Genomic DNA, 24,859 nt, shown 5'->3' with positions numbered 1-24,859 from the left:
TGCTGTGATGGAGATGATGGAGAGAATGGTGTGATGGAGATGACGGAGGGGATGCAGGGATGGAGGGACCGATGTGACAGACAGGTGTGTGACACAGGGGTGTGACACAGGGGTGTGACACAGGGGTGTGACACAGGTGTGTGACACAGGTATGACAGCTGCCGGAGTGCTCCTGACACAAGCACTGCGCATGCGCACAGGCGGCTCCCACGCCGTCTCTATGGCCCCGCCGGCGGCCGGAGCGCCGCGCGGGGGGCGTGGCCGGAAGTGGCGTCACGCCAAGCGTCTGTGAGGCGGAGGGGCCGCGGTGAGGCGGGAGCGGCGGTGGCGGGTGAGGGGCACCGAGGGCACGGTGGGCACGGCCCGGCCCGGCCCGGCCGATCGGAGGGAGCGGGCTGCGCTGCCGTGCTGCCTTCCCGGCGGGCTGGGGCTCTGCGGGACTGCCGTGAGGCGCGGCGGCGGCGCCAGGCCCTGCCCGGCCTGAGCGGGCCGTGGTGGGGAGGTGGGGCCGGGGGAGGCACGGGGCCAGAGGCCTGTGGGGCGGCTGTGGTTAACGAGGGGTTAAACTGTGTTTGAGTCCCGTGCTTGCCTGGGGGTTGCTGTGTTTGCTTATGGGGGGGCCATGTTTGCCTATGGGGCTACCATGTTTATGTATGAGGTTCCCTGTGTTTACCTATGGGGGCCCTGTGTTTATCTGTGTGGGGGGCTGTGTTTGCTTTATGGGGGGGGTATTGTGTTTTGGGGGGCCCTGTGTTTATCCATGGGGTATCCCTGTGTTTATTTTTGGGGGTTCCCTGTGTTTATCCATGGGGGGTTCCCTGTTTATCCGTGAGGGTCCCTGTGTTTATCCATGGGAGGAGTCTGTGTTTATTTTTGGGGGTTCTCTGTGTTTATCCCTGGGGTATCCCTGTGTTTATCCCTGGGATATCCCTGTGTTTATTTTTGGAGGTTCTCTGTGCTTATCCCTGGGGTACCCCTATGTTTATTTTTGGGGGTTCCCTGTGTTTACCCATGGGATATTCCTATGTTAATTTTGGGGGGTTCCCTGTGTTTATCCATAGGATATCCCTGTGTTTATCTTTGGGGATTCCCTGTATTTATCCATGGAATGTTCCCTGTGTTTACCCATGGGGGATCCCCCTTTTTACCTTGGGGGGGGCCCTGTATTTACCTATGGATCTGGTTGAATTTACCTGTGCTTGGTTCACTTGTTTACAATATTTACAATATTTATTTGCTATATTTATTTACAATATTTACAATATTTGAGATCCCTGTGTTTACCTATGGGGTCCCCTCTATTTTCCTACAGGCACACAGCCACCCCCTGAATCCAACCCCAGAACAGTTTAATTTATATTTGCACTCAAACATAAATTTATTCTTGGATGTCTTTTGCTAAAAGGAGCCTCTTGTTTTTCCAAAGGATCCCTGTAAGGTGATGATGTGTGCTGAGCTCCTTCCCATATTTCCTAAGGGAGATTAAAAAGAAAACAGGAAATGGAATGAAGCTTTAGCTTTCCTGTGAATGCCCAGGGATGTGTTATCTGTGTTTTGAGAGTGCTTTTTATCAGCCATCTCCTTGGAATGCAGACATTCTCATCATGGCTTCTTATCAACACACAGCCACAGGAAGGAGAGGAGCCTGCTCCTGAGCAATTTATGGCTTTGTGACCAAATTTAATGTTTTCAACCTATGAAACTTGGGGGAAGTGAGATTTTTATTTTTTTTCCCTCATCCAGTTTGGGTCTTTTTTTCCTTGCATCTTTTTCCATGCAGAGAATCCAGCTGCCTCTTCCAGTAATGTGATTTTTACATGGAAATTGATCTCCCTGGGCTGTCTCCCGTGTTTCTTTGTGCTGCTCACAGTAAATATCAAACATTCTCCCTCTTTGATTGCAGCATGAAAGGCAAATCTATACATTTAGCAGCTTGTCGTGTCTCCTGTTCTCTGTGATGCTTGTGAGCCTGTCACTGGGAAATCTGGGATCAAAGGAGCTTTTTAGCTGCTTCCAGCAGTGTTGGAAACATCTGTCTAAACAAATTGGAGTTTTTCCTCCCTGCTTCTGACAGAACTCAAGGGCTGGGAAGGAGAGCAACCATTTTTTAATTCTTTTATCTAATTGTGGCAGTGATGTGAGGCTGCCTTTGCTACTTTTGTCCTGCATTCCAGTTTTTGGGGATTTTCCCCCCATTTTGTGTTTCTCTGTTGGTTGGGGTTCCCTTCCTGCCCTGTATCTCTGTTCCCTGAAAGATTTTGCTTTTCATTTGCACATGCAGAGATCAATCCTGAATATTCACAGGAGCTGCTCTGGCCAATGTCCATCTGCCAAAACCAGGGAAGTGAAGAGAAATTCCCAGTTTGAAATCACAGGGAGTGTTGCCTTTTCCCCAGCCTGGAAATGAAATGAGGGAAATGAAGAGAAATTCCCAGTTTGAAATCACAGGGAGTGTTGCCTTTTCCCCAGCCTGGAAATGAAATGAGGGAAATGAAGAGAAATTCCCAGTTTGAAATCACAGGGAGTGTTGCCTTTTCCCCAGCCTGGAAATGAAACTTGAGATAATTTTAGTTAGGAGGTGATATAAGAGCAGATCTTTATTTGTAGGCCTTCAGGGACTTTTGTGAACATCTCTTTTTATATCACCTTCTTACTAAAATTATCTTGAGTTTCATTTCCAATGTGGAAAGAGAATATGCACAGGCAGGATGAAACACTAAATTTTCTTTTGGATTTTGAATTCAGCCAGTCAAACAGAGATCTGCTGATCCTTATTTGAAGGCCTTCAGGGACTTTTGTGAACATCATATATCACTTCTTTACTAAAATTATCTCAAATTTCATTTCCAGGCTGGGAAAGAGACAACAGGAGAATATCCACAGGCAGGACAGAACACTGAATATTTCTTTTGGAAGCATCAGCCTTGAGTTCAGCTGGTCAGACAAAGATCTGCAGATCTTTATTTGCAAGCCTTCAGGACTTTTGTGAACATAATTTTAGTAAGGAGGGGATATAAGAAATATCTTGAGTTTCATTTCCAGGATGGGGAAATGACAACAGGAGAATATCTACATGCAGGACAAAACATTAAATATTCCTTTTGAATCTTGAATTCAGCTGGTTAAACAAAGATCTGCAGATCTTTATTTTAAGGCCTTCAGGGGCTTTTGTGGATAACTTTCTTATAGAGCAGATTTTCAGGGGCTTTTGTGGTCATCTTTCTTATATCACCTGCTTACTAAAATTATCTGGAGTTTCATTTCTAGCTTGGAAAAAGGCAACAGGACAATATCCACAGGCAGGACAAAACACTGAATATTTCTTTTGGATCTTGAATTCAGCCGGTCAAGCAAAGATTCACCATACAGTGGGAAAGGCAATGCCCCAAGATATTTGTTTATATTTTATTGTAAATTATTTTTATTATCCAGGGATTTAGACTCTGAGCCCTGGGAGGGTTGGGCTGTCTTTTCCTCCCCACCAAGGAGAGAGGAGGAGCAGAGCTGGGAGGGCTCCAGGGCTGTGGATGTGACTCAGGTTGTGGCTTTGTGCATCTCGTTGCAGCAGCTCTGTGCCACAGCCATGGCCACGGACTGGCTGGGCAGCATCGTGTCCATAAACTGTGGGGAGAGCCTGGGAGTGTACCAGGGCAGGGTGTCTGCTGTGGATCAGGTGAGCCAGACCATCTCCCTCACACGGCCCTTCCACAACGGCGTCAAATGCCTCGTGCCAGAGGTCACCTTCAGGTGAGTGCCTGCCTTGCCCCCTGTGCCTGGGTGTTGGTGTGAAAACTCTGCTAAGAAAGGCAGCAGCCTCCCCTGGAATGGGAAATGTAAACCCTCTCCCTTTGAATTGTTAGCATTTTGAAATTAAGGGGCTCTCAGGCAGAGATATGGGGGTAGGAATAACAGTTCTTTATTAGGGAAGAAAAATAAAAATGCAGTGATACAAACCTGACGAGGTCTCTGGTGTCGAGATGACCCTGAGGTGTTAGAAAGTCTCTTTTTCCTGGCCCAGAGACCAAAGAAGAACACAGGGTTCCTTGGCTCTCATTCTCAAGGTTTATTTGCTCTTATCCAATACATTGTCTGTCTGACCTGCTGAGGTCTGTCCAGCAGGTTGGGTTGAGGCACACTGACTGCCCTCAGGGCAGTGTTATCTTTTTATACTAAAAATTACATGCACTTTATTTACAATAATTTTCCAATACCTACCACCCATGTTAGACAGTCTGTCTCTATCCTAAACCAATCCAAAAGAGCCACCATGACAGCAGAAGATGGAGGACAACAAGAAGGACAGGACACGCCCAGATTCCTCCATCTTGCCTCTTGAACCCCCATTCTAAAAACCCCAACATTCTACATTTTCACCCTGTGATAAATTCACTGTCATTGTACTCAAACTCTTGTGGCTTGCAAATCTTCACACAAAGTTGGCAATTGTTTCCATGGGTTAAAATGAAAGGCACAGGTGGTTTTGACTCCATGCCAAGTCTCTGAGCCCCCTGCCAGGGTCTGGAATCCTCCAGGGCAGCCAGAGGAATGTCCTGGATTCTGACACAAACTGCCAGAGTCAGAATTGGAGCTGACCCCCTGTGTGTCAGGGTGGTGTCCCACCCCATCCCGTGGGGGCTCAGCCCTCCTGCAGTGCCAGCTGTGGCTCTGCTGCAGCAGGATCCTGCACAAGGGGGGAGTTTTCCTCTGCAGCTCCAGGGCTGCTGCAGATGGGCCTGGGCTCCCTCTGGCCATGCAGGGCAGCAGAAGCTGCTCCTCTGGCAATGCAGGGGGCAAAGGCTGCTGGGGTGTCCCAAACCTCAGATTGGATCCAGGTGGGAATGCTTGGCTCCTCCCCTGGGCAGAGCATCAGAAGAGATTAACAGAATTAATGAACAGAAGAGATCTCTGGAGGGAGGGTTGGCTGTGGAAGAGCTAAAGAAAAGTGCCCAATGAACAGAGGAGAACTGCCCCACCTGTAACAGATGGCAGATAGAGTACCCAGCCCCATTTCCAAACTGAGACCTGGTGATGGAGCTGGGGGCCTGTTCAGCCCTAAGAGGGTCCCTGTGGTGCACATTTCCCACTGCTCCTCTGGGAATGCAGGGGGCAAAGGCTGCTGGGGTGTCCCAAAGCTCAGATTGGATCCAGGTAGGAATGCTTGGCTCCTCCCCTGGGCGGAGCATCTCCCCACGGGATGATGGAATTTTATCAGTCACACAGCGAGACTCATTGGCCCATTAACAGGGCCAGATACTTAATAATTAATGGCTCATTAACAGAAGAAAGCAGCTCCACAGATAGGAATAGAATGCACACCCCCATTTCCAACCTAAGACAGCCTGGCTGTTGGATTATACTTTTTATTTTGATTTAGAGATGAGGTAACTGAGAGCTGTTTAAAAACTTTTATGAGAAGGGTGAGCTAATATAGATGTTATAATTTATGCTATTACAATTAGAATTTGAACTACTTCTTAATTGTCATCGTTTTTCATGAGAGGTATTTAGAGAAGTGATGCAAAGCATTCACCAGCACAAAAACTTAACGCTTTTCTTTATACCTTGGAAGGTTTTGAGGCTGCTTTAGCTTTCTCCTAATGCTGTCTCCCACTTGGGAGTGAGAACAGCACTGGGGATTGGCCAGCCCTGAACCCAGCACACTCCTTAGGGCATTAGCTGGGAAATCCCAAATTGGTGACATCTCAAACTGAACCAAAACCTCTACAGCTGTAAAACACCAGAAGTGGGTTTTGGTTTATTAATTTTTTGTTCAGCTATGTTCTAGATGTTTTAAAGCTCATAATTTAAATTACTCTTTGTAAGTTTTACTATAATATGTTTTTTATAATATATTTTACTATAATATCGTATTTTTATTATATATAAATACATTTATAAATTTATAATATAATATGTTTTAATATTATATTTTACTATATTTTTATACTATTTTACATATAATTTTATTTATAATTTTATTTCTATATTCTATATAATAATATTTAAAATTATCAATATATAATGTATATTGATAATTTTAAATTATATATATAATATCTAAATCTAGAACATATAAATATATAATATATTTTATTATATATAAATATATATGCATTTTTATCTAAATTTTTTAATGTGTAATTTTATATGTTTAGATTTTTTATTATTTTTATTTCTATTCTGTTGTGTTGTAGCAGAGGGAACTGAGATGCTTTTTCAAAGCTTTGCCCTCAGCAGTTTTCCCACCAGTTCCTGCTAACACTGTGCTTAAAAATATAAATAGGAGTCACTGCTCAGTGCCCATTTTCCTGTTTCTTGCAATGTTGTACTTAAGGCTCTGAGTCACTCCTTTTTCAATAACTCTGACTCCTCAAAGTCAATACTCTTGACTTTTTTTTTTTACTCTGAATTTATTTTTTTTCCCCTTGGATTTTGAAGAGAGGCACTGGGGGAAGGCAGCAGGAGATGTGTGGAGTCTCTGCTTTCACATCCCACTTGGACAAATGCTGAGTTAAAGCTGGAAGAGCCTCCTTGCTGACTTATTTCTTGCAGTCAGTGCAAATGGAGGGCTTTATAATCACTCCTTTGTTTAATTTTGGCTTCTGCCCAGTGCTAGATTAGTTTTCTTTAGCTTTTTTTTTCGTTGGAAATGGGAAGTATCCTCCTTGTCTGAGCATGAACTGCTCTGATCTGAGGGTAGCATTCTGCAGAAATGGATTAAAAGTAATAGTAGCCTCAAGGCTGGGAGCAATTAATTAGCTGGGAACTGTTAAATTAATGCAGATTTCTGCAAAGCTCTGGGCCATTTGCTTCCATTTTTTGCTTGGCTGATTCCTGTTTCAGCTGCAGAGCCTTTCGAACAAAATCCAGGTGCAGTGCAGGCATACTGAAATGGTTATTTTGAAGATTTGCCATTTCAGTTGAACATTTTGATATCTGTCTGTTTGAGCATTAAAATCCTTTTTTTCCCTTGTCCCTATTGATGATGCCATCAGAACAATCCCATCGGACAAGGATGGTTTTTTTCCTGTCAGGGTGTGTGCTAAATTCCTGCTTTTCTGCTGCTGTTTTTAGGGCAGGTGACATCACTGAGCTGAAGATCCTGGAGATCCCAGGACCGGGGGACAGCAGGCAATGCGGGGACTCGCAGCACATGGACACGGCCATGCCAGGGGTGGGCTGCCAGGTGGGGCCCAGCCAGAATGGCACTGGCAAGGTGCTGAAGAAGCCCATGTCCAGCAGTGCCCCACAGAACATCCCCAGGAGGACAGACATGAAGAGCCAGGACATTGTCATCTCCCCGCAGCAGCAGTGCTCCAAGAGCTACATGGATCGGCACATGGAAACACTGAGCCAGTCCAAAGGCTTCAGGAGGAGACACAACTCCTGTGAGTGTGGGGCTCTCCTGGCCAGCATCTTCCCTTTGCCACCAGGCTTTGCTGGCAACTTCCCCTGGCCCACCTGTGGGTTATTTGGAAATATTTCTGACCCCATCTGAAAGGTGGTTAAAGTCAGGTGAGGGTTGTCTTGGTTTGGAAAGCCAGGTGTGTGCTAAGGAAGGCAGGAGCCTCCCCTGAAATGGAGAATGTAAACCCCCTCCCTCCAAATTGGTATAAATTTTAAATTGAGGGGCTCTCAGGCAAAAAATATGGGAGCAGGAATAACAGTTCTTTAATAGGGAAGAAAATAAAAGGATAAAATGAACAATGCAGTGAACTAAACCAACACTGCCAGAGTCAGAACACAACCTGACACCCTGTGGGTCAGGGTGTTGGTGGCAGTCCCATTGGAATTGTGGCTCAGCCCTCCTGCAGTGTCAGGGGTGGTTCTGCTGGAGCAGGATCCTGTAGAAAGGTGCAATCTCTTCCTCTGAAGATCCAGTGGGAGAAGAGGCAGCTGCTGTTCCTCTGGGGAATCCAGTGGAGAAGCCGTGCTGGTGTTCCAGAATCTCCAGATTATATCTGGGTAGCAATGCTTGGCTCCTCCCTCTGGGCTCACATCTCCCAATGGGATGCTGTAGTTCTTATCAGCCATGCAGTGACATTCAATAGCTGTTATCAGCAGATGTCTCCTCTGAGGGAGGAGTGGTTGTGGAAGAGATAAGGAAAACTGCCCATTTAACAGAAGACAACTGCCATAGAGATAGCAAATAGAATACATCTGGCTTGGCAGTCCAGGACAGGATTGGTGTCTTGTTCCTGACAGAATCAGAGGACACAGTCCTAAATTTAGGTTGGATGTAAGGAAAAGGTTTTTTAAAAAGAAAAGAAAGAGGGATAAATTATTGGATTTGTCTGCCTGGGGAGGTGGTGGAGTCACCATCCCTGCATGTGTTTAAAAACAAGATTGGATGTGGCATTCAGTGCTGTGATCCAGTTGAAGTGGTGTTAGGGCATGGCTTGGACTCAATTATCTTAAAGGTCTCTTCCATCTTAGTGATTCTGTTTATGCAGAAAATGTCTAATGCCAGTTCCAGGGATTTCCTCATTTTGCTATCTTTCCTGTTGGAAGATTCCCAGCCTCCAGCCTTCTCCTCTAAAAGGAGCTACTACAAACTGCAGTGTGATCCTCGAGTGGGAGGAAAACATGGTGGGTTGTAGCAGCTCAGTGTTGTGTTTGCAGGGATCCTCCAGGAGAAGTGAAAGACACATGCAGTGAGACTTTCCCCCACTGTTTTGTCTTTCATGATTTTAAGACTTCCTGAGGCAGCAGTGAGAGTTCAGGATTAATGGCTTTTTTTTTTTTTTCCTGCTTAATTTAACCTCTTGCTTTTTAAATCTCCCCAAGCTTTTCTATTTAAGGCTTCTATACCCATAACCTATTACAACATCACCCCATACATAATTACAAATGGGTTTTGGCTGTGTTGTTAAAAATATAAATTAATAAGGGTGATGTAAAATCAGAGCATCCCAAAGTCACACATCCCTTATTTTTATTTCTCTTGATAAAATCTTCAAAATTGGGCCAAAACTGGCTTTGTTCATTTTTTCCTCCAACCCTCCTGAGCTGTCTTCCTTTCCACACCCTCATAATCCAGTTCCTGTAATTTCAGTGTACATCCAGCATATTTCCATGACTTAATTGTTATGCATCCAGAGTAATTCCATGATTTCATTTTCTTGCAAAATAAACCAAGGTGGGCCAGGCCAGTAAAACAGGTGTAAGGCTGTGTTTTTGGGGAGAAATTCCTATACCTCTGGAAGTCTTTCTCCCTCACCACCAAATGGGATATTTTTACCCCTTCCAGGATGTCTGGTAGATTTGGAGTGAGCAGAGCTTCACCCCACAAACAACTCATGTACAACAGGTGACTTTTAGAGACTTTGAGGCAGGTTGAGCAAGGTCCTAGGTGTAGAGTGTTAGCTTGGTTTCATTTTGGAATACAGGAGGTACAGAAGTACCTGCAAAATGTGTATTTGGAGAGTAGTGTGAGTGATGTATGAGTTTGGAGAGGGGAATGGAATTGGGCCTGGCTTTGTAGGGAAGAATGGGCTGAGATGTCATCCAGAGCTTGTGTCCTACAGCTGAAAGTTGACCTCCTGTTGGCCTCTAGCGTGCCAAGGGAGGGCCAGAATTGCCCTTTGGAGCCCTGGTGTGACAGGAATCAATAAACACCAAACCCCAGCTCGGGTTTCCCAACAATGGCTCTGCTGCCGTGCTGGCACCGGGCTCGTGGTGCCAGGGCTGGCAGCAAAGCCTCCCACAGGGATCTCTCAGGAAGGCAGCCAGCTTGCTGCAGACTTTGTTTGCTTGTGTGCTGTACATGAAAGGGTTGTTATTCCTCAGAAACAAGAAAAGCCCGGGAAGGGTTGTTTATTTTTGAGGGAGGTGCTTTTGTGTGTGCCAGCTTGGAGTGGAGCTCTCCTCATGCAGGCAGAGCACTGGGAGCTGTGATCCAGAGGCAGCTGGAATAGGAGATGTGCCTTGTTCAGCCTGACTTTCCTCTCCCCCTTGCCCTTTTTTTGCCTCTTTTCTTTTCCCTGAGCAGAACCAGCTGTCATTTTCCTGCCTAGAAAGCAGCACTTGGAGAGGAACAGCTCCTGACTTTGCTCCCAGCTCCTTGCAGGCCTGTGGCACCTTCTGTGTGCCTTGTTAGGGGGCTGTGGGGCAGCCAGGGCACAGCTCAGGATGGCTCAGGCAGCTGCCCACCACCTTTAGATGAGGTGAGCTCCTGGTTCCCGTTCTTTGTGGCTGCAGGGAGCTTTGCAGCTGTATTCCATCAGCATTCCATGCTCCCATCAGCTGCTCCTATCCCACTCTGATTTTTCGGGGCAGCTGAGGGGAGTGTGGAGCTGACAGGAGCAGCCTGAGCTGGCCAAACTCTGGCCACTGACACAAGGAGCAGGCTGGCTTTGCCTTTGTGGCAGTGCAGGCTCCAGCTCGTCCCCCTGAGCCCTGAGAGTCCCTTGGCTCTGCTTGAGCTGCAGTTCCTGAGTGTTGGGAGAGCTTGGGCCTGTTGTGTTTGCATTCCTCATCTTCCTCCTTCAGAGCAGCAGCTGTGGCAATTCACTTCCACACCAAATCCTGTCCAGCTTTGTGTCACCTTTGGTTTGGGAGCCCTTTATCTGGGACAGAGTGGAGTTTGGCACCAAAAACTTTCAAAACCATGCACATAAACGAGTGGTTGCAGTGTGCTTACTGCAATTCTCCTTTCCTCTCTCCTAAATCCTGTTTTGTCACCACAGTGCTGCAATTCTGCTGTCTGTCCTTCCAAGACAAAAGTGCATTACCATTTGAGAAGGTTGTTTGGTTTTTTTCCTTAATGGGGAGTGGTTATTCTGCAAGGCCTGACAGATTTAGGATCTTGCTGTGGTGACTGGGAAAGCTTTCAGGTTAGTTATTAGCCAGTTCTTGAGAAAAACCAAGCCCCACACTATCTGAAATAAAACCTTGCTGAGGCAATGCGTCTCTGACTGGAAATAAACCAGGTCCACATCCTCAGCAAATCCCATTTCAGCATGACTGGAGTTAGACATGCTCAAACTGGACTTGTGCTGCTGGAGTTGGTGCCTGCTGCAAATCTTTTGGGATGTTTGGAAATCTCCTTGGATGGCTCAGAATTTTTTGTTTCTGTGGTATCAAATTGATTCTCTCCAAGTCATTTGTATAAATCCCTCACTAACTGGATTATCTTAAACAACAGGAAATGGTTTAGTAGAGCAAGAGCTCTGGCTTGATAACTTACTCCATCTGTTGGACACTGTAGGTGATTCCTGGAACTGCAGGAATTGGCCTGAAATATTTTTTAGTAATTGCAAATGTGACACTGGCAAGGACAAACAGAATAATATTGTCAGGACGTGGAGGACAAAGGAAGAAATGAGCAAGTAAAGGATATGTTGAGCTCATAATTGTATATTTGCATCAGATGAAGAACTGAAAGTCTCACTCCAGAGAATTTGGGCTTTCCCAGTGACTTGTGGTTGGAAAGAAGTGTATTCCAAAACACAAGGTAATGGGTAAGGAGGAGAGTGAAACAGGAATGAGGCAGTGGACTGTGTGTTATATCACAGAAATGAATTACATCAAGGTTGAGCAAAAAGAGATCCTTTCTGTTCAGGGTTTGATGTTCTCCCTTAAAGATCACTAATAGGGAAGGAAACACCTACAGCAGTTTCTGAAATTTAGGAGAATTCCAGAGAAGGGCTTGAGTCACACACCTGCCTGAACATGGGAAAACTCCTAGGTCACAGCTGATTAGCTTGCCTCTGGGATTAAATAAAACCTGGAGAAACTGTGGGCAAGGCTGTTATTCTAACCTGGCTGCTGGAGGGAAGTCCCTGGAAGTCTCTTTGCTGATGCTCTGTTTTCTATTGGTGTTCTATTTTCTATTTGATGTTCTATTTCCTGCTGCCTTAGCTGAGCCTGAGTAATGCCAGCTCCAGGGCTGAGCTCCATGGTGAGCACCCTTGAGTGAGGGGACTGTGAGCAGGAGCTCCCCTCTGCCCCAAAATGCCTTTTTCCCTTTCAGGACCCACTCCCACCTCGCTTTTCTTTTGCCTTAGGGTCATCCAGCAGCCGCCACCCCAACCAGGTGACCCCGAAGAAGAGCGGCCTGAAGAACGGGCAGATGAAGAGCAAGGATGACGAATGCTTTGGGGATGACATCGATGAAATCCCAGACACTGATTTCGATTTTGAGGGCAACCTGGCCCTTTTTGACAAGGCAGCTGTGTTTGAGGAGATCGAGACCTACGAGAGGAGGAGCGGCACCCGCTCGCGAGGGACCCCCAACGAGAAACCCGCCCGCTACCGGCACGACGAGAACATCCTGGAGTCAGAGCCCATCGTCTACAGGAGGATTGTGGTGCCCCAGAACCCCCACAAGGAGTTCTGCACGGGTATGTGCCTGATGTGGACCCCAAGTGCTGCTTTTGGGGCCACACGCAGGTGGAGTTTTGCTAAGGAGTCAGCTTGATGTGGTCCAAGCAAGGTTGGGTTTGTGTGTTCACACACAGCCTTTCTTTGCAGTGTTCCTGAGAGAAATACTCAGAGAGGGCAGCTGTGACTGTGCTCACAGGGGTCTTGGGATGAGGGAGGAGATGAGGATCTGACTCCATGTTTCAGCAGGCTTGATTTCTGATTTTGTGATTTATGATTTTTATTGATTTGTTATTTTATGTGTATGAACATCTCTGTGTTTTAGGAGCAGGTCCTTCAGCAGAGCCAGCATTGTGCAGTTTAAATATATATTATATTAAAACTATACTAAAAGAACAGAAGAAAGGATTTCACCAGAAATAAGCTAAGAATAGAAAAAGAAAGTCTGAGCCACAAACCTTTGTTATCATTCTTTCTGTCCAAGCCAGCTGACTGTGATTGGCCATTAATTAGAAACAACCACATGAGACCAATCACAGATCCACCTGTTGCATTCCACAGCAGCAATGTTTACATTTTGTTCTTGAAACTTCTCAGCTTCTCAAGAGGAAAAATCCTAAAGTAAGTGTTGGGAATTGAATAAGAGGTGTTTGAATCCTTGCTTTGATTTCAGTAGCCTGGGGAACCCACATGGACTCTGAGAGGGGCAGAGGGATGGGCTCAGGATTTGTGATTTCATGGTTTCAGGAGATTTCCTCTGCTTCTGGCACTCTTTGGGTTGTAATTCTCCATTTCTGTGTGGGTTTAAATATAGTTCATGTAAAAAGGATTTATGGAACATTTAGTACAAATTTCAGGTGACTTTAGTCTCCTTGGGATATCTTGCCTTTGATTTTAAGTAAAATGTGGGAGTGAAGGAAATTTGGGATTTCAGGAGTGGTTCTTTTCCACATCAGAATGAAATCAGATGTCAGCTCTTCTTGCAGGCACTCAAACCAACTGATATTCTGGTAGCCTGAGCAGAAGTGTGAGCAGCTCCTTGGGCTGTCATTCTTCCTCTGCCTGGAAATTCCATCTGGGGTGTGAAACGCTTCAGGGGAGGAAGCTGATGGATTTGTAATGATTTGCTTTTTTTTTTAATGGTTCTGGTGTATAACAGTGTCCTAGTTCTCCATTTCTGTCATTCCTCTTCCTCGTGTCCCGTTCTGCTCTGGGGTGAGAGGAGAGCACAGTGGGTTGTAGCAGCTCAGTGTTGTGTTTGCAGGGATCCTCCAGGAAAATTGAAACAAACATGCAGTGAGACTTTCCCCCACTGCTTTGTCCTTGATTTTTCATGATTTTAGGACTTCCTGAGGCAGCAGTGAGAGTTCAGCTTTTTTTCCCTGCTTAATTTAACCTCTTGCTTTTTAAATCTCCCCAAGCTTTCAGCATCTCTCTGTGGAAGCAGCCACAGTGTGCTGTGTGAACAAGCACCTCTTCATTTTCTCTGTGATTTCCTGTCTATCATGTGGGTTTTTTTTCAAATTTCATACTTGTCAATCCATCTTCCAGCTGGCTTGTTTGAGAGGAGACAGGGCCTCTGTGGATGTCTAGCCTGAAACAAAAGCTAAGCCACTGTTGGCAGCCAATCTGAGCAGGATGGCTGACAGGGGATTCCAGCAGCAGAATTCCTGGGAGGAAAACCACCATGCACTGAGCAGCAGTGAGTAAATTCAGGGATGGAAACCCAATCCTGTTTGCTGCACTCCCAATCCCTTTGTTCAGCAGCTGGAAGGGGGATGCTGAGCTGCCTCTCAGTGCCTCAGAGAGCAGCTGGTGTGATTAAATCAATGCCAAGAGCTCCAAAAGCCTGTTTGCTTTTGGATGTGTCTGTGGCAGGGTTCTCCCTGCAGAGCTTTTCTGGTTTCCTAAGGGAAGCTCTCCTTGCAAAAAGCACTTCCTAGTTATGACAAAGCACTTCTTTCTCTTGTTTTTTATTTTTTCACCCTGGGCCAGTCTGAGAGATGATTGTGTTAATAGAGACAGTGATTCTGACTGAGACAGTGATTCTCTGTCTGCTGCAACAGCACAAAAACTGATGCTGGAGATTGGCAGGGAGTTCATATCCAGCTCTTGGCACTGTGGGATCCCTGTCTGTGGATCCCTGCCTGCTTTTTGATGCCATGGAGGATGGTAAAACCAAAAAAACCAAACTGCTGATGTCAGTTTGGAGTCAGCCTTTCGAGTTCCCCAAAAGATTCACCTGCAGGACTTCCAGCCTGGGGTTTTATTGCTGACTGAAAGAACTTGGTGTGTGTGGGATAAACACTTCAGTCCACTGGGATGCTTTTCTGAGAGCTGGTTTTGTGGAGCTAGGCAAGTAAAACACTCCTAAAAGTGTCAAATAAAACACTTGTAAAACAGCCCTGGGTTTTAGAAGTGAGCAGGGGAGGAGGAAGTTGGGAATCTGTTCCAAGCAAAAATGAAAACTTGGAGCTAATAGAATTTAGCAGGTGATTGTGGCTGAGCTAAATCCATCCCTGGGACTCCACACTCCTAAACACATCACCAGTCTTCATTGGCTTGGGCTGGCTGCTGTTGATCTGTCTGTTTATTTACTGGGAAATGCATTTGTTTAACAAAAACTGCCTCCCTGGAAAGGCTGATCCTTGCCTAAGGTGTGAGCTGCCTTTTTCTGCTTCCAGAGAATTTAAATGTGGGTTGGCTCAGGCCTGTCTGTGTTTCTGCTGTTGGCACTAAAACTCCTGTGTTTGAACATCTCTGTGTTTGGGAGCAGGTCCTTGAGCAGAGCCAGCATTGTGCAGGAGTGTTGGGGCTCAGAGGAGTTTGCAGGAGGGTCTGTTCTTCAAACAAGCTTTCCTTCACAGTGAGGGGGGGCAGGGGCAGGCAGAGCTTTGTGCCAGGATCTGAGGCTGGCTGTGCCCTCAGGGTGATGCCCACAGTGTGGCTTTTCCTTTGGAAAGGCTTTTCCTTGCCCTGTCCTTGACTGACTTTTCTCCTCTTTTAGCTCCTCCATGGCTGGATGTGAATATTGAATGTGTGAAGTGTTCTGGGCTGCTTTGAGCAGAGAGAAAACTTTCACTCTCCTCAATTCTGCTTCAGGAACAAACAGTGGGCCTGGGGCAGAGTCCCTTTGTCCCTCTGGCAGTTTTTATTTTTTTTGCTCAGCTGGAGGGAATTGTGCACTAATGCTGGGAGAGCTCACACTGGAAGGTCAGCCAGAACTCTGGTGGGATTTGCTGTAATTAAAAACAACGGTGATTAACAGAAGCAGCCCTTAAGGTTGTGTTGTTTGAGGGGCAGCAAATGTGTTTGGCTGAGCGTGCAGGCAGGTGCTTCCAGCTTCACCAGCAGCAGGGAATGTCTCCTGTGCCTGGTGTGGACAGGAGCTCCAGACTGTCACACTGTGAGGCCCTGGACCTAAAACTGGGACCTGGGATTATTCAGATGGTGATGTCAGGGCAGCTTGAAGGAGATGCTGAGTCCAATTCTGCCCGAGCCAGTGCCTGGATTTATTTTAGCAGAGAACTGGAACTACAGAGCTGCTGAAATGGCCAAGGGAAAAGATGAGATCCAACCCTCTCCTTTTTCCCTGCCACTGCAAGCTTGGGAAGCATTTGGGCATCCCAGCAGCATTACAGGGCTTGTTTGGGGGAAAACTCTTTATTCTTTAACTTCTGGAAGGTTCACTCCCTCTTCTGCTGCCTTGGGATGTTTTTATCCACCCAGTGTCACTCTGCAAAACCATTCAGTCTATATCTGCCTTGTGGCTTGTTTGGTTTTTTTTTTCCCAGGCAGCTGTAAAATACATTTATTTAATATTAAAAGGCTTGGGCTAATTTATTTTATTGCCTTCATTAGCAAACAATAAAGATGCCCTGTCCAACCCAAACATAATTAAAGTTGGCAGGGCTTCAGTTTTGTGGCACTGGTGTTATTGTTAGTGGCTTTACTCTGCCAGAGTTTATTTAACTCCCTGGGCCTGCTTTTGATGAGCCAGTCTGACTGGTTGGACCTTGCGTGAGGGCACAGAGGGGAAGCTCTCCTGGAAGTTCTCCTGGCATCTCAGCAGCTCCTGAGAGGCAGCAATTAGGACAGGCTGGCGTGCTAAATGCCACTCCAGCAGTGCCTCACATTAACCCCTGCTGGCAGCCAGCCCGTGGGGAAGGCAGTTTCCTGAAGCTGCTGCCTGAGGGGAGGATGTGCAGGGGACACAAGATCTGTGCTGAGTTGGGTGCACACAGAGTGGACATTGTCTGCTTTGTCCTTCTGCTTCAGGGGCTTGGTACAGCATTTCAGCAGGGGGTTTGTGGGTGCTTCAAAATAGAGTTTGGGATCTCCCTTTTTTGGGGTCAGCAGTGATGCTGGGAGAGACCCCAACCTTGGGTCACTCATTGCAAATCATCCCTGGAGCTTGGAAAGCAACAGCAGGAGGGGCAGAGATGTGACTGGCAGTGTGGCAGAGCAGGGCTTGTGTGGCATGGGGCAGGTGGGTCACCCACGGGGCAGGTGGTGGGCACAGGGCAGGGCATAGCATAGGGCAGGTGGGTGACCGTGACCTCTGTGGGCATGGGGCAGGTGGGTGACCCAGATGGTGACCACTGTGGGCACAGGGCAGGTGAGTGACCCACGGGGTCAGTGAGTGACCCACAGGGCAGGTGAGTGACCGTGACCACTGTGGGCACAGGGCAGGTCAAGGCTGCTGGCACAGCCCCAGGGCTATTCCTGCAGGGCTCAGGCTCTTATCAGCACTCAGGCATGGTTGATAACAGCCTGCTGGCCTGGCCTGGCAGCCAGGTGACCTCTGGGGCCATGCTGGCACACATGGAGCCCTCTCTGTGTGCAAGGCCAGGGATGAGCTCCAGGAGGGCTCAGCAGGGTCCCTGTGCCCCTCAGGGTGTTTCCAGCAGCACTGTCACATTCCCACAGCTCTTCCCAGCAGCACAGCCAGGGGCCACTGTCACCCACAGAACAGAGAGGCCAGGGAAAGCTGAGGGGAGACATGCTGATGATGGGGCTCAGCTCACACTTTCTGACCTGATGTTTCCTCTAGCAGGCACTGATTCAATCCTCAGCCTTTTTGCTCCATGCTGCACCTCCTGTGCCTGTCTCACAGTGGGAGCTGCGCTCAGCTGGCATTCCTGGGAAGAGAGGGAGCTGAGAGCTGCTCTGTGGCCATGAGGAGATGGCATAGATTGTCACAGCTTCTCTGGACAGCCCCTGGAAGTCTCCCAGGCCAGGCTGGACAGTTCTCAGCACTTCACAAAACCTCTCTTGTTTCTTTTCTCTTGATCCAAGTGCTGGAGCATTTCCCAGCTCGCTAGCCCAGGCTCTCCTGAACACCTGGAGGTGTTTTTCTGCACAGTTTATCCCTTGAGCATTTCCCTGCTGCCTCTGTGTGCTGTGATCGAGCTGTTGGGTCTGGAGCACCCTTCTGGCATGGGAACACCTACCAAATGTGGGATGGCTTGTTTTGCTGGGATCTTGGGATTTTGGACACCAGTGTCAGGATTCATAAAACATCCAGGCTTTTTTTGGCACTTCACAGCTGCTCTTCTGACTTTCCCAGTGCTCAGGAGCACTTTATGGTGGGTTTTAGCTCACCATGAAGAAAAACCTTGATATTCCATCTGTAAGTCCCAAAGGCCTTCTCAGCCCTCATGTTACTAAAATTTCCCACAGAACTTTTGTGGAAGTGTTATTTTAAGCCAGCACTTGTGTTTAGCTGTGAATAATTTGGATTAATTTGGTGGCTTGGGAAGGAACGTGGGTGAACAGTTAACAGTTAAGGATGAACCTTTTCACTATTTTGAGTGTCTGACTGTCCCCATTTGTGCCTCTTTCCCCTTTTTCTGCCCCCCAGACTCGGGGCTGGTGGTGCCCAGCGTGTCCTACGAGCTGCACAAGAAGCTGCTGGCGGTGGCCGAGAAGCACGGGCTGACCCTGGAGAGGAGGCTGGAGATGACAGGGGTGTGTGCCAGCCAGATGGCCCTGAGCCTGCTGGGGGGGCCCAACAGGTACAGCTGGGGTCCCTGGGGGAGGGAAGGGGCTGGCAGGGCCCTCTCAGCTCTGAAATCACACACAAAGCTCAGCTGAGCTTTTCCTTCCCCCTCGCTGGGAGCTGAGCTTTGCACAGGTGCTGCCTGAGGTGGATGGAGCCATGCAGAATGTGTGAGGAGCTCCTTTCTGCACAGAAAGGAACCTTCCCCTTGCTGATGGGGCACATTGCAATTTCACAGTGTCAATAAAAGCAGAAGGCAGCCCGTGAAAACAGCGCTGTGTGGATTTTTGTGAGGCTAGCTCAGCTTTTCAGGCATCTGCAGCTCACCTGGGCACATCCTGCTCTTTGCAGCAGCTTTGGAGTGCACTCAGTGCCTTTTGCTGACTCCTGAAGAGCTCTGCTTCCGTGGCTGTTGCTGTGGGCAGGAACTGCACCTGTGTTTCTGTGCTGTTGATAGCTGCTCCAGATTATTTGCTCTCAAAAAGAAAAGTAACCCTTCAGTCTCCATCTGCTTTTTCAGGAGTGCTTTAGCAGGACCTGCTCACTTATTCAGGAGCTCTTTAGCAGGATCTGCTCACTTTTTCAGGAACTCTTTATTAGCACCTGATCACTTACTCAGGAGCTCTTTACCAGCACCTGCTCACTTGAAAAGCACTGAGTGATGGCACACAGGCAGCTGAAATTCCTGCTGCAAGCCCTGACACCTTCCAGGCCAAATTAACTTTATCGTGCAATTAATGAAGCTTAGAGAGTAGAAATCATTTTTCTCTGTTTTAATGTGACTCCTCTGATGGGGAAATTCACCTTAAATTTTTAGCTTTTTTCTACACTCCTTGGGACCTTGTGTGAGTGCAGGAAGGGGAGGAGAAGGCTGGAACAACCTCAAAGTATGTGAAGGGGTGTATGAGGAAGCCAGAGAGGGTTCATCAGCAACTTTAAGAGGGGAAATTTAGGTTCAATATGTGGAAGAAATTCTTCCCTGTGAGGCTGCTGAGCCCCTGGCCCAGCTGTGGCTGCCCCATCCCTGGGAGTGTCCGAGTCCAGGCTGGACAGAGCTTGGAGCAGCCTGGGCTGGTGGAAGGTGTCCCTGCCCTCAAGGGTGACCTTTAGGGTCCCTTGCACCCAAACAAGTGTGAGCTTCTCTGAACCTGCAGGCAGAGCAGCGTCAGCACCACAAAAGGATGTGGGCTGCTCTGGATTTACAGAACACCTGGCAATTTGCATCTTACTGGGTGGGTTTTTTTTTTTAATATTTTTTTTTCTCATGCAGGAAGGAAATAAGAGGCTCTGGGGTTTGCTGACAGTCCCTTTTTCTTGCCTGTGTTTCAGACTGAACCCCAAGAACGTGCACCAGCGGCCCACGGTGGCGCTGCTCTGCGGCCCCCACGTGAAGGGCGCGCAGGGCATCAGCTGCGGGCGGCACCTCTCCAACCACGACGTCCACGTCATCCTCTTCCTCCCCAACTTCGTCAAGATGCTCGAGTCCATCACCAACGAGCTCAACCTCTTCAGCAAGACACAGGGACAGCAGGTCTCCAGTGTCAAAGGTCGGTGGGCAGGCAGGGCTGGCTTCCCTAGGAGCGGGGGAGCAGGGCTGCCTTCTCCAGGGCTGGCTTCTGCAGGGGGAGCAGGGCTGGCTTCTGCCGAGCTGGCATCTCCAGGGAGAGCAGGAGTGGCTTCTGTAGGGCTGGCTTCTCCTGGGAGAGCAGGGCTGGCTTCTCCAGGGGGAGCAAACCTGGCTTCTCCAGGGCTGGGTTCTCCAGGGAGAGCAGGAGTGGCTTCTCCAAGGCTGGCTTCTCCAGGGGGGGAGCGGGGCTGGCTTCTCCAGGGGGGGAGCAAGGCTGCCTTCTCCAGGGAGAGCAAACCTGGCTTCTCCAGGGCTGGATTCTCCAGGGAGAGCAAACCTGGCTTCTCCAGGGCTGGATTCTCCAGGGAGAGCAAACCTGGCTTCTCCAGGGAGAGCATGGCTGGCTTCTCCAAGGCTGCCTTCTCCTGGGGGAGCAAGGCTGCCTTCTCCAGGGGGAGCAAACCTGGCTTCTCCAGGGCTGGGTTCTCCAGGGACAGCAGAGCTGGCTTCTCCAGAGCTGGCTTCTCCAGGGGGAGAGCAGGGCTGGCTTCTCCAGAGAGAGCAGGGCTGGCTTCTGCAGGGCTGGCTTCTTCTGGGGCAGCAGGGCTGGCTTCTGCAGGCTTCCCCCAGGGAGAGCAGGGCTGGCTTCTGCAGGGTGACCAAACCTGACTTCTCCAGGGAGAGCAGGGCCAGCTCCTCCAGCGCTGGCTTCTGCAGGAAGAGCAGAGCTGGTTTCGTCTGGGAGAGCAAACCTGGCTTCTCCAGGGAGCAGAGCTGGCTTCTGCCCGCTGCCCTGGCACCATCTAGTGGCAGTGCCACGCCTGGGTGGCTGCCCAGAGGCTGCAGGGACAGCAGGCGCTCAGAGCCTCGACAGAGCAGCGCTTGTGCTGCCACAGATGTTTCCGGTGGGAAGAGAGGAGGAAGAGCTGCTGGCTGGAGCTGTGCTGGCAGCATGAGGGGCTGCCTTGTTCAGCATGTTGGAGCTGGGAGGGAATGAGTGTCCAGCTGCTGCTGCAAAGCAGGAGCCAGCTCTGCTGTCAGGATTCCCATCTGGGTATTCCCTAGAATAAACAGCTCCTGGGAGGATGCTGGCTGCTGCCTGGCACTTCACCAGTCCTTTTCCAAGCTGCTTCATTTGAACTTCTGGGGAGAAACAAAGCTGGGAGTTAGGGCTGTGCTGTGCTGACAGAGCTACTTGCCTGTGTGAAAATATTGTAAAAGATTGGAACAGATTTTTCAGAGCAGCTGTGGCTGCTCCTGGATCCCTGGAAGTGTCCAAAGCCAGGCTGGGTGGGGCTTGAAGCACTTTGGAATAGTAGAAGGTCGCTGCCCATGGCAGGGGGTGGGATGAGATGAACTCTAAGGTTTATTCCAAACCAAACCATTCCATGGTTTTGCACGAAGGACTTTGTGATCCATCAGGTGAGAGAATGCAGCAGGAGTGGAGAATGCAACAGGTGAGAATGACAGCTCAGTGGGACAGGCAGCAGTGCAGCACAGCTGGTGTGTTCCAAAAACCAGCTTTATTTTCACCGTGTGGAATAGAAAAAGATCCTTCCTGGTGGGCAGAGAGCCCCACTGCTCCACTGGGCTGCCTGCACTGTGGGTCAGTGACACTGAGGCTGCTCATGAGCTGGTCGTGGGTGAGGTTTTGTACCTGCCAGGCTGGGGGTGTCCCCAGAGCTGCTCAGGATGGGTCTGGGGGGGAAGGGATGGCAGTGCCAGCAGGTGAGGCCAGGCTGTTCATAAAGAGTGGAAGCCAAACCCCAAACCTGCAGCCGGTGCCGCCGATTCTCAGCCGTGTCCGTGTTTCTTGCAGACCTCCCAGACACCCCGGTTGACTTAGTGATCAACTGCCTGGATTGTCACGAGAATGCCTTTCTGAGAGACCAGCCTTGGTACAAAGCAGTGGTGGACTGGGCCAACCAGAACCGTGCCCCCGTGCTGAGCATAGACCCCCCCATCAGCGAGATGGAGCTGGGCATCGATGCCAAGTGGTCGCTGGCGCTGGGGCTGCCGCTGCCGCTGGGCGAGCGCGCCGGCCGCGTCTACCTCTGTGACATTGGCATTCCCCAGAAGGTCTTCCAGGAGGTGGGCATCAACTACCACTCCCCCTTTGGCTGCAAATTTGTCATCCCCCTGCACTCTACCTAGAGCTCTTGCAGCCCCCCTGGCTGTGAAGGGAGAGAGAGGAGGAGCTCTGTGAAAGCCAAGCTGTGCTGAGCTGGATCCCGGCTGGTCGACTCTGGTGACGCCTTAAAGAAAACAAACGCAAAAACAAAAAGGATGTGAAGTTCTGGAGGGGTTTGCCTTCTGGAAGAAATGCTGTGTGTTTAAAAAGAAAAAAATGGAATAATCGTAAAGTGAAATGAAAAAAAAAAAACCAACAAACGAAAAAAAAAGGAGGAGGAGAAGGAAGTGAATTGTTCCTGCAAAGCTGTTTTCATTCTTTCCTGCTGTGGGATGGAGGAGTGTGCAGGACCATGGTGGCTGTCCCCTGCTGCTGCCCAGCCCTGGCTGGCACATGGTACAAATAAGGCTGGTTTGGAGCTTTCAGATGTGTTTCAGGTCCTTCTGGTTGACTGTGCCCAGCAAGGACATCCTGGTGGGAACAGCACCCCTTGATTGTGTGGAAATCCCTTGTGTCGAGGGAGAATCTCGTTTGGTTCCCATGTTGGTTCTGACTGCCCCATCACTGTTTGGTGTTCTGGAAGGCAGTTGTAGCTCCCTCTCCTTCCCAGCCCGTCCAGCCCCTCGCAGAGAGGGCTTTTCCCTGGTTGGAGAGCTTTGGAGAGCCAGAGGCTCCCACATGCTCTGGGAGCGCTCATGTCCTTCCTCAGCTCGGCCTTACTGCTTCTGTACTGTTGGCTTCTCTTTGTTTGCTTCATGGCCGAAGCCCAGCTCTGTGGGGTGGAGGCTTGGTATGGAAAAGAGCTTTTCCAGCATCCTCGTGGGGTTTGGGGTTGTTTTCTTTGGTTCTTTCTCCATGCTGGCCCAGCAAGTGGCTGCTCCAGGGCTGGGGGAGTGCAGCAGGGCAGGGCAGGGTTGCTCTGGGGTTCTTGGGTGCTGTGTGCTGCAGGTGAGGTTCAGGGCAAGCTCCCCTGTCCTTCCAGCATCCCTGCTACATGGGGGATGGTTTGGGAAGTACTCATGGATCTGTTCATTCCCCTTGGAATCAAAGCCTGTGTGTGGGGTGGGCTTGGCCTGAGGAGGGGTTTGGCTCCTGGGAGCTGCTGTGCTCCTGGGTGGGATTCCCATCTGAAATCTGCTCTGCTGTCCCGTGCCTGGCCAGAAACGTTGAGTTTTCCTTTCCTGTGTTCCTTTTGCTGGCCTGGGTGCAGTGCCTGGCCAGGGCCGAGCTGAGGAGCCAGCAGGCAATCAGCTTGGGCACCCATCCACCCTGCTGGCTCTGTGTGCCCCCAGAGCCGAGCCAGGGAGCTGGGAATGGGGGCAGTGCTGGAGCTCTGCTGCTCCTCTCACATTTCACCCATGCCCAGGGCTCCTGTGGTCTCCTCCAGCTCACCCAGCCCTGGCCCCAGGGAGAGCTCTGGGTGCTGGATCCCTGGGGAGGCTGAAGCACAGGGACCAGCCCAGAGTGGGACCAGCCCAGAGTGGGACCAGCCCAGCGTGGTCCAGTCTCACTAACCAGCCTCACTTGTGCCCGAGCTGGGGCTTTAGTCAGGCACTCATCTTTCCTTTCCTCTGTTAGAACCCAGCCAGGGCTGCCAGAGGAGGAGGGAAGAGCTTTCCCTGCTTGGAAAGAAGGAATTACAGGGTCTGGCCTGGGAGTGTGGAGGGCCCAGGAGGCTGCTGAGCCTGGGCTCCCCCCAAGGTCCGGCCCCTGCACGTTGCCATATCTACCTCAGCAGGACCGGGGGCTGTGCCCTGCCTGGGCAGCCCTGGTTCCCCTCAGCTGCTCTGGGGCACTGCTGGCCTGGGGGGCTCTGCCCTCCGTCCTGGGCACAGGGGTGCCCCACGCTTCAGCACCCACCAGGCTGTGCTTCTGACTGGGCCAGGACAGCAGTGTGCTGGGCACTCACAGCACAAACACAAGGTTTCCCTCTGCCTTTTTTGGTTTTTTTTGGCTGTTTCCTTGGATCTTCACCCAGGAGCAGCAGCAGGTTAAAAAAAGGTTGTTGCTGTAGTCAGTGTTAGCTTTAGTCCCCTTCCTTTCACTCTCTTTGCTCAAGACACTCAGTAGGAGACTTGCTGTTTCAATTTCTGCTTTCTGCAGGTTTTTCCTGCCCTTTCTGGGTTTGGCTGTTGAACTGTAGCTTGTGCACACGGAGCAGGAGCAGGGCAGGGCTGGTCCAGGCTGCAGCTACCCTGCCTGGAAGGCACGGGGGCAGGTGCTGGTGCTCTTGCAGGGATGGAGCTCTGGGAAGCACCAAGGCCCTGGTTCTTGCCAGCCTGGAAACGCTTCCCCTGTTGAACTATAAAGAGAACAGTGTTGCACAACAGGGGGGTTCAGCCCCTGCTGCAGGGAATGTGGGGTGTGCTCACTGCCTGCCAGATCTGGGTATTTGGCTGTGCTTCCCCTCACTGCAGCTGTTTCCTGGCTTCACACTCCTGGAATGTGAGGCACCAGCTCTTCTGGAGCACTCGGAGACCCAGCACAGGCTCTGGGTGTCCCCGGTGCCAGGGTTCATTCCAAGAGGGAGCAGTGTTGTGGCTGTGTTTGGGATGGTTCCCAGCCCCAGCAGCTGCCCCTGCTGCTGCTCTGGTGACACTGCTTGGTGACCCCATTTGTGACCTGATGTTTGTAACGACCAATTCCTGCCACTGCGGGGGACCATGCCCTGAAATAAAGTGCAACTCTTCATGTGTGCTATTGTGTGCAGCTGTTTATTTGTCTGCTCTCCTTCTAGAACCTTCTGCTGCCACGGCAGACACGGGGCCGCTCCCCCTCACTGATCCCAGGTGCTTTTTCATCATCTCCCTCTTCCTTTGCACAAGAGGCAGCACAA

At 49.7% G+C, this 24,859-nt stretch overlaps 1 protein-coding gene across 3 annotated transcripts; it reads left to right on the top strand.

The window, feature by feature from the left end:
* The first annotated feature begins 261 nt into the window (after positions 1 to 261).
* On the top strand, positions 262 to 24,720 carry EDC3 (enhancer of mRNA decapping 3). Of its 3 annotated transcripts, none has more exons than XM_064722682.1 (7): positions 262 to 331; positions 3,566 to 3,747; positions 7,075 to 7,388; positions 12,009 to 12,344; positions 18,188 to 18,341; positions 19,655 to 19,872; positions 21,712 to 24,720. In XM_064722682.1, exons 2-7 carry the CDS (start codon positions 3,584 to 3,586, stop codon positions 22,044 to 22,046), a joined length of 1,521 nt encoding a protein of 506 aa, XP_064578752.1. In that variant the 5' UTR covers positions 262 to 331; positions 3,566 to 3,583; the 3' UTR covers positions 22,047 to 24,720. The 3 variants fall into 3 exon arrangements, with proteins under 3 accessions (XP_064578752.1, XP_064578753.1, XP_064578754.1); XM_064722683.1 differs by having other exon boundaries at positions 267 to 331; positions 3,569 to 3,747; XM_064722684.1 differs by lacking the exon at positions 262 to 331 and adding an exon at positions 352 to 502.
* Positions 24,721 to 24,859: the final 139 nt, after the last annotated feature.

This window comes from Zonotrichia leucophrys, chromosome 10 (assembly GCF_028769735.1).
Source record: "Zonotrichia leucophrys gambelii isolate GWCS_2022_RI chromosome 10, RI_Zleu_2.0, whole genome shotgun sequence".
NCBI lineage: Eukaryota > Metazoa > Chordata > Aves > Passeriformes > Passerellidae > Zonotrichia > Zonotrichia leucophrys.
This window is presented reverse-complemented; position numbering and strand designations above follow the sequence as displayed.

Coding starts and splice junctions, on each gene's coding strand:
- EDC3 (XM_064722682.1), top strand. CDS start 3,584: ATGGCCACGGACTGGCTGGGCAGCATCGTGTCCATAAACTGTGGGGAG. Junction 3,748..7,074: donor GTGCCAGAGGTCACCTTCAG/GTGAGTGCCTGC, acceptor TGCTGTTTTTAG/GGCAGGTGACATCACTGAGC. Junction 12,345..18,187: donor CCACAAGGAGTTCTGCACGG/GTATGTGCCTGA, acceptor TCTGCCCCCCAG/ACTCGGGGCTGGTGGTGCCC.